Here is an 8,202-nt window from a genome sequence, read left to right on the forward strand (position 1 = left end):
ACAAAAAGTGAACTAGTAAGGAGTCTGGTTGTATTCAGACCACCCAATAGGAGAGCATCCCAGATCTGAAGATTATGAAGTGTCTTGGCAGGGTGGTTTTGCCCTGGACCTTTTATAGGGAGAGAAATATAAGTTTGAGGTGGGGAGATTTATAGTTGGGGTTGTTTTACAATCAGGGGGAAGTCTCAGTCAGTTGGCTGAATAGGATATGTTTATTTTTGAATGTAGCTACTTTTGAGAAGACAAACCATTCTAATCTCAGCTAAATATTTTTGAAACAAAAAATGGGGAGTTGGATGGTCTGTGTCTGGCCATGTCAGCAAGTATGGGCAAAAGAGGAAAGGTCTGTGTTTAATGTGTCACGGGTAAGCAAGAGAACCATGGGAAATTTTCTGGAAGTTGGGAGATAGAAGGGGGAGAGAGTCTTATCTAAGGCATATGGGAAAGGTAGTTCTTTGTGGTAATTCATTTCCAAGAACACAAAATGGTGGGGGGATTTCTTAATCATTGCTTTTTTCTGGGAACACAGGCTAAGATAGGGTTCAGCCTTGACACAGAGAATATGAAGACTGAGTTCTGAGTTCTGTCTTTGCCACTAACTTCCAAGAGAACCACAGCTTCCTCATCACTAAAATTAAAAGGGGTGAAAAAAGCAATGCTTTATTCAGTGCATTTCATACCCCAATCTTCTGGAAGTCTCTGAAAGAGGTGAGATGGCAGGGGTGGGGGGGGGGGCAAGGAGAGAGGTTTAAGTCACAGAGGGAGGAGGGGACAATAAAGAAAGGTTGTGTCACAGAGACGGGAGGGAAAATCAGCAGGTACATAATGACTCTGGGCAAGATTTGTAGGATAGGAAAGGGGGCACCAGGACCTTGGTTTGGTCTGTGCCACTATCTTTCACCCACATCAGACACGGCTCCCAGCAATGCCGTATATATTTGGGTCTTGATAAGGACTCGTTTGAAGACTGCTCTCTTCTCATCTCTCTTCTGCCCATAATTAGTGTTTCTCCACAGCTGTTCCTGACAAGAACACTTGGACTAAAGATTGGGACAGTTTACAGCTTAATCAACTTGTCTGCTCCTGGCGAGATCAGTCTGCCATGAAGGGTTTTCTCATCGTCGCTCTCTTGAGTGCAGCTGGTGAGAGTTTGGGGCTTTGTTTCTGCCTAGCGTGACACCCAGGGTAGTCTATGAAAGATGGGAAAGAGGATTAGCTGGGCACAACTAAAGAGCTAGGAACTGGAGGACACTTAAATAAAACAACTGTTGAAGAAAACAAAAGGAACCACATTAGAGGACATGGGCCTGGAAAAGGGGAGTGAGCTGGGTCAGGGGCTCTGGAAGCCCTAAGCTTTTCTATTTATTTCATCACCAAAGTCAGGCAGTAATTTTTTATCCCAATTTATGGCAAAAGTGAATTTTAAAAAAAAATTTCAAGTCGTCATTTTTTCACCTTTGTAACACACAAGCCCTGCCAGTAAGAGTTTCTGATCAGCATGTAATTTAGTTTCACAGAATTTTTATGTAATTTCATCTCAGCAAAGCTATGTGTCAGTTTTCGTATTGTGTATAACTTGTGGGACATGCATAATTTTCTTTGATTAAAATATAAAAGATAAATTGAAGACCTTTATATTACGTTTGAAAACCTTAGGTTAGGGAAAACTACCCTAGTCAGTTGTGGCCTTTTAACTTCTTTCTCTCTTTCGACCTACGGCCCCTTGATTCTCCAGGAGCTGTTCTGGCTAAAGACTCTAAAGATAATCAGGAATCATCATACAATTTTACTATTCCTTACATGGTCTATCTTCAGTCCTTCCCAGAACCCTGTGTGGGGTCTCTCATTCATCCTGACTGGGTATTGACAGCTGCCCACTGCCCCTTACCGTAAGTATCCCTTTCTCTTGTGAGCCAGGAGGAATCTGTTCAAACAAATGTAGATCTGGTGAAGCATCCCAGAAAATTTTTAGTAAAATCAGAAGACACGGAAAAAGAGAGACTCTTGTTCCCAATGGGAAATAGAATACAAATTTGGGCAGTTTAGGAGGAGATCAGTAGGAAGATGTCAGAGGATTCCCTCTCATGGGTAGTAAATAATATTCATTCATCAACAATACTTGTTAAACATTCATTATATAGCAAGGGCTGTTTAATCACTGATAAAACTGTGAAGGAACAAGATGAAAATAAGTGTTCCCTCATAGAGCTTACATTTTGGTAGAGGGTGTAGCCAACACAAATAAACTGCCAAAAACAAAGTGTTTTTTTTTTTTTTTTTTAATGGCAAGCTGTAATATATGGGCATGAAACAAGAGATCTGCTTTAGTTAATGTGGTCATGTCCATCATCTCTGAAGAGGTGAGTTCCATAGGAAGAGGAGCCAGCCAAATGAATAAATCCTGCAGGATATTCCAGACAAAGGAAACAATATTCATATAATCCCTGAAGTAGCAAAGACATTAAGGTATTTGGCAAGCAGAGAAATCAGCAGGAACTAAGGGTAATGAGTAGGGGGGATGCCCATAGGATGAGGTCAAAGATTTAGGCAAAAGCCGTATCACGCAGTGACAGTAGAGGGCACCGGAGCACAGTACAAAATCAAGCAATTCCTTGCAAATCTCAGTGTTTCTGCTGTATGTGAGAATGTGTTGTGTGATCAAGTTTCATGAGTATAGAAGGATCTTTTCAAATTCAGAAATCTCAGCCATCTGGCTGCTCAAGGCAGTTTAGTTTAACACAGACTAACCTCTGCTCTGTGATATATGGGAAATACAAAGGAAATACACAGTTCACATCCTTCCAGAATAAGAATTGAAAACGCAGATGCTGTTTCTTACATCCATACTTAACCCATGAACAGGATGTGTGGTGCCTCTCTATTAGCTGCTAATTCAGATGATAAAAATCTTAATAACAAGGCTCCACTGACTGTGTTTTAGGTGCCAGACCCCATGTCAGACATTTTACAAATTTATGTCTCTAATAGAACAATTCTGTAAATTATTGCTATTATTTTATAGACAAAGGAAGGCCATGTCTGTTCTCAGGTTAAGAAATAAAGTTAAAACAATTAAGGAGGGTGGCCTGTAGCATTTCTTGTAATCTGTCATCCTATGACTCTCTTTCTTCTCATCTCTCTGCCCTCTTTCTTCCAAAGTGTTGAAATCCGACTGGGAGTTTCTCAACCTAGCATCACAAATAAGAAACAACAGATACGAAACTATTCATCGATTGTGACCTACCCTGACTTTGATGCAAAATCTTTGAACAATGACCTAATGATGATCAAACTGTCAACGCCTGCTTCACTCAACCCGCATGTGGGGACTATAGCCATAGCCTTGGAACCCATTCCATTTAATGAGTCCTGCTTTATTCCAACCTGGACCTGGAATGAATATAAAAACCGTAAGTGTTGGATGCTGTGTTCTTTATGCTGAGGAGGTTGGAGCCGGGAGAAAATGTAGTGGGATGTCCCTAATGGAAATCACTGCTATGAGACAAAGTTATCCACCATAGAGGGATTCCTGCCAGGGCCCCAAACCACCATCACTGGAGGTCAAAGATAAAATTTGGGCCGGGCGCGGTGGCTCAAGCCTGTAATCCCAGCACTTTGGGAGGCCGAGACGGGAGGATCATGAGGTCAGGAGATCGAGACCATCCTGGCTAACACGGTGAAACCCCGTCTCTACTAAAAATACAAAAAACTAGCCGGGCGAGGTGGCGGGCGCCTGTAGTCGCAGCTACTCGGGAGGCTGAGGCAGGAGAATGGCATAAACCCGGGAGGCGGAGCTAGCAGTGAGCCGAGATCGCACCACTGCACTTCAGCCTGGGCAACAGAGCGAGACTCCGCCTTAAAAAAAAAAAAAAAGAAAATGATAAATTTCAAAGAGACTGATAAAGGGCAGCCGCTCTGACATCAAAAAATGGAGCAGACAGTAATTTTTATATTTCTAGAATATTGAAGACAAGAGTCCAGAGAACTGGATTGAAATACAGGTGGGAGAAATAGGAGTCCTCATGCACAAAAGACAGCATGAAGGCAGTCTGTGGGAGGGTGACTTAGTCGTTGATAGTTGCTGAAAACCCATCACACAATGGAAGAACAGTGGGGGAAATGAACATAAAATATATGTGATGCGGTGAAGCAGCAGAGGATGCTTCCTGCCCCCTCCACAGAGAACCCAATTATGTGCAGAGAACCCTGGGAGACAAGACAGTGGTTGAGGGAGCACCTGTCCTGTCACCAGAGCTGGTTCCCTGCACAGAGTGCTACTCATACCTACTCCTCCATCCCAGAGTTCCCACTAAGAGGTGGAGACTTGGGTGGTTCATAAGGAAATTGATTATTATGGCATAATCAGTTGGTATCTCCCTGGCCTGACATGCTTCATGGGAAAAACAGTGGCAGCACACACCCGTCTCCCCTGTGAGCTGAAACTGGGATGAGCAGAAAGATCTGGTCTCTGCAGGAGTCTGTCTAGTAAAGAACACTTATGAAGAAAGTTACTTTCTAATGTGTTTGTTGGTCCTTGTTGGCTGTTACTCCACTATTCTCTCTTTAGGTATTGTTGAGGATAAGGATGCCACCACTTCGTATCTGAAATGAAATGACAAACCTAAATCTATTGCTTATTACAGCAAGTCAGAGCAATGCTGACCAGGCACCATCCCACTAAGCAAAGTGGAGTGCTGATTAGCATATGGGGTTTGTGGAAAGCTTGGAGTTGAGGGATTGGAGGACTTTCAGAGGTATGAATGGGTCCCATCATCTGTCGAGGCCTGGCTACTTCAGGGGGATTGCTGTTGATTGGTTGGTGCTTTGAGACGTGTCTGTCAGAGGACCTCTGATCCTGATCAGCTGATTTTAAGAAGTGAAGGCTGACATTGATTATCTTGCAAAAGCCATGTTCGCTCAAGCAAGTTGTCCTGGATCTATTAATCAGGTTTAAATCTTTCTCTGGTGGCTACAGAACAATGTACCTGTTCTGTAAAAGCAATTAAAAGTGGAATTTTAAAAGTCAGTCTTTGATTAAAAAAAAAAAAAACAGAAATAAAAAGCAGAAACTATTATATTCTCCGTATTTTGCAGCTTCATTTTTCAATTTAGAAACAAAGTACTTGGGAATCTAGGTGAACATGTTTTCTGAACAATTGCAGCTTGGATGATTTTTGTCCTTTATAAGTCTTATTCAAAGTAATTGAATCACAATTTACAGATGTAATTTATTCCTTACAATTTGAAAACAAAACAAAACTATACAGAGGTATACAGGTTCCGAATGTCAAAATCACAGTGACAAACGATACCTCTATAAGCTTTCTGGTACAGGACTTCCAATATTTGTTAGAAATTCATTATTTTAAGTAACTTAACTTACTTTCACCTAGCTTTTTACACATATTTTAATTTAGTTCCCATAAAAACATAAAACTGAACATAATTTCTCTTTCTTCTCTGACCTGACACCTTCTGGCCTAATCTGCTTTAGGGCATTTGATTGGATGCACTCTATCAGAAAAAACCCTGCTCCTTAAACAACACTGGACTTAGTTTGAGCAATCTCTGGTCAGTGTTTTTTTTTTTCCTCTCTCTTTGCTATTCTCTACCAGAAATTTAAATTACATAATACCTTGGTTAAAGTCCCTGTATCCTGAAGTTGACAGTATAATAGCAATTGCTATTATGGAGTTGAACAACATGGCAACTACTTAGGGGGAAACCTATATGTATATTTATATCAATACACATACTATAAACACTTATAAATAATCTGTTTAACTTCAAAAGCAGTTTTATATGCATTAAAATAGTTTTTCCCTTTATAACTAAACGTGAAAAGGATCAAGTAGATACCCAATAAAGGTGTATGTGTAGGGGCAAAATCTTTGGGACGATGGCTTCATTACTGTCTCTTTCTCCTTGTGGTCACTAATAACTCACAGTTTTTTCAATTTTTTTATAAAAGATGCATAGTACAGAAAGACCTATGGATTTGATATCTGACAAAGGGGACTTATAAACCTACTTCTCCACCATGGAGATTCCTGAACAAGGAATCCTATGGAGAATGGAGTGTCTGCTGCTACCTGCATTGAATATTCTCAGGACTGAATTTATTTACAAAACAGGATCTGGTTACAAGAGCCCTTGTGATAAGAGGAGTCACTCTGGAGTTTGTTTTCTCTTTCCCACAGTCAGTGATCCTGACATCCTGACATGGATCAACCAACATTCTCTTCCATTCCATGACTGTCAGGATAGACTCAAAGAAGAACAGGCAGGAAACATCATTTGTGTGGGACACCCTCTAAGGATCCTATCTGAAAACAAGGTATTTCTCCCTTCTGTATACAGGAAGATAGCAAGAGTCCCATGGGACGAGTGGTGATATGCAGAATCAAAGAGCACTCATCCAAAAGGCCTCCCGAGAGTGAGGAGCAAAGAGCTGAAGTCCCTCTCCCCTGCCTACTCACCTCTGGGTTTCTAACCACTGCCCTTCTCATCTTTCAGAGTGGCAGAGATTTAGGGTAGAACTATTTGTCCTTTGTCTTGCTTGCTCTGGGGTTGGGTCAAGCTTGAACCTTAGAGGTAAGACTTCTGTGGATGTAAAGAGAGGTCTGCCACCTCTCAAGAAAAATAAGCCCATTCTCTTAGATGGTTTTGCTATTCTTATGTGCCACTTTTTGGCATTTACTTTTTTGTGTGTTTTTTTTTTTTTTTTGGAGATGTTGTCCACTCTGTCACCCAGCCTGGAGTGCAGTGATCTTGGCTCACTGCAACCTCCTTCTCCCAGGTTCGAGCGATTCTCCTGCCTTAGCCTGCTGAGTAGCTGGGGCTACAGGCACGCACCACCACGCCCGGCTAATTTTTGTATTTTAGTAGAGATGAGGTTTCACCATTTGGCCAGGATGGTCTTGATCTCCTGACCTTGTGATTCACCCACCTTGGCCTCCCAAAGTACTGGTATTACAGGCTTGAGCCACCACACCCAGTTGGCATTTACTCTTGTTCCGTAAGGACAAGGACACATTGACCTTCTGTTCCTTCTCTCTATAAGGAAGTTTCGGCAGCCCCAGCCATCTGCAATGGGAGGTTGCATGGAATCTTGTCCTGGGCAGAAGGAAGCGTCACCCTAGGAAGTGAAGGATTCTTCATAGATGTTCATCACTATGCAAGATGGATCTTGAAAATTATGGATACCCACTGAGGCGTCTCTGTTCCCAAAATCCCCTCAGTACCACCTCTTCATAATTTCTACACTGGATCTACAACTCTCTTCATCTTTGTTATTTTGGAACAAAATCCAAAGAGGAAACATCTGATTAAAAAAAAAAATGAGTGGCTAAGAACCCATGCCATGACTCCTGATGCCTTTGTCATGTAAACTTTGAGGATAATGAGAAATTTAGCAACCTCTTCACCTTGTGTTTATTCATTCAAAAATTAACCACTAGCTGTTTAGTAGGCACTGCCTTTGCTAAGGATGCCTGAGTGACTATGACATGACCTTGGCCATCAGTTAGCTAATTATAGTACCTTGTGATAACTGCTACAACAGAGATGAGCAGTAAGCTCCATGAACACATAAAATAAAACATTCTGAGTGGCAGTGTCAGGAGAAGTAACACCAGAGAGGCAGACAAATTAGGGGAGGATATTGTAAAACTGAGCACATAGTTTATTAAAAGGTAAAAAAGCATATGAAAGTGTGGTAAAGTCTGGAAAATATATGTAAATAAGCAATCCTTAAGGGTAGAAAATAAATTGTAGAGAAGGAAAAATAATGTAACAAAATATTATTCTATATAGGCAGGCAAAAGTTGGGTGATGAAGGGCCTGACCTACTCTATAAAGGAACTTAGATTTTTATCTCATAGGAATTAGAGGGGGTGTCATTGAAGCTTTTACAGTAAACAGAATACCATGCAATTTCTGATTTGAGAGATACTAAGGAAGTAACATCTGTAAGATTTGGACATACTTACTGTAAGAAGAAAAGGCAAGGGAGGTGTCAGATATAACTCCTAAGTCTTTTGACTTGGACAACAGGTAAGATGGTGATTCTCAAAGATAATATGAGGATAACAAGTGCATTTGAGTGCAAGATATCAAGAGCATGGTCCTGCATGAGGAGACAGGTGGCCTGCTATATTGAAATCCTTTAAGGATGTAGAGGTGGTTATTTCCAGCAGGCAG

The 8,202-nt window shown here is 41.2% G+C and overlaps 1 protein-coding gene across 1 annotated transcript; it reads left to right on the top strand.

The window, feature by feature from the left end:
* The first annotated feature begins 838 nt into the window (after positions 1-838).
* On the top strand, positions 839-7,373 carry LOC126949923 (serine protease 58-like). The gene is made up of 5 exons (XM_050782885.1): positions 839-1,142; positions 1,736-1,889; positions 3,160-3,410; positions 6,201-6,337; positions 7,064-7,373. Exons 1-5 carry the CDS (start codon positions 1,103-1,105, stop codon positions 7,211-7,213), a joined length of 732 nt encoding a protein of 243 aa, XP_050638842.1. The 5' UTR covers positions 839-1,102; the 3' UTR covers positions 7,214-7,373.
* The last annotated feature ends 829 nt before the right edge of the window (positions 7,374-8,202 follow it).

This window comes from Macaca thibetana, chromosome 3, assembly GCF_024542745.1.
Source record: "Macaca thibetana thibetana isolate TM-01 chromosome 3, ASM2454274v1, whole genome shotgun sequence".
Classification (NCBI taxonomy): Eukaryota; Metazoa; Chordata; class Mammalia; order Primates; family Cercopithecidae; genus Macaca; species Macaca thibetana.

Excerpts from the sequence above, each read along its gene's own strand:
- LOC126949923 (XM_050782885.1), top strand. The coding sequence starts at position 1,103 with ATGAAGGGTTTTCTCATCGTCGCTCTCTTGAGTGCAGCTG. Across the intron at positions 1,890-3,159 it reads GCTGCCCACTGCCCCTTACC|TGTTGAAATCCGACTGGGAG; the intron begins GTAAGTATCCCT and ends TTTCTTCCAAAG. Across the intron at positions 3,411-6,200 it reads CTGGAATGAATATAAAAACC|TCAGTGATCCTGACATCCTG; the intron begins GTAAGTGTTGGA and ends TCTTTCCCACAG.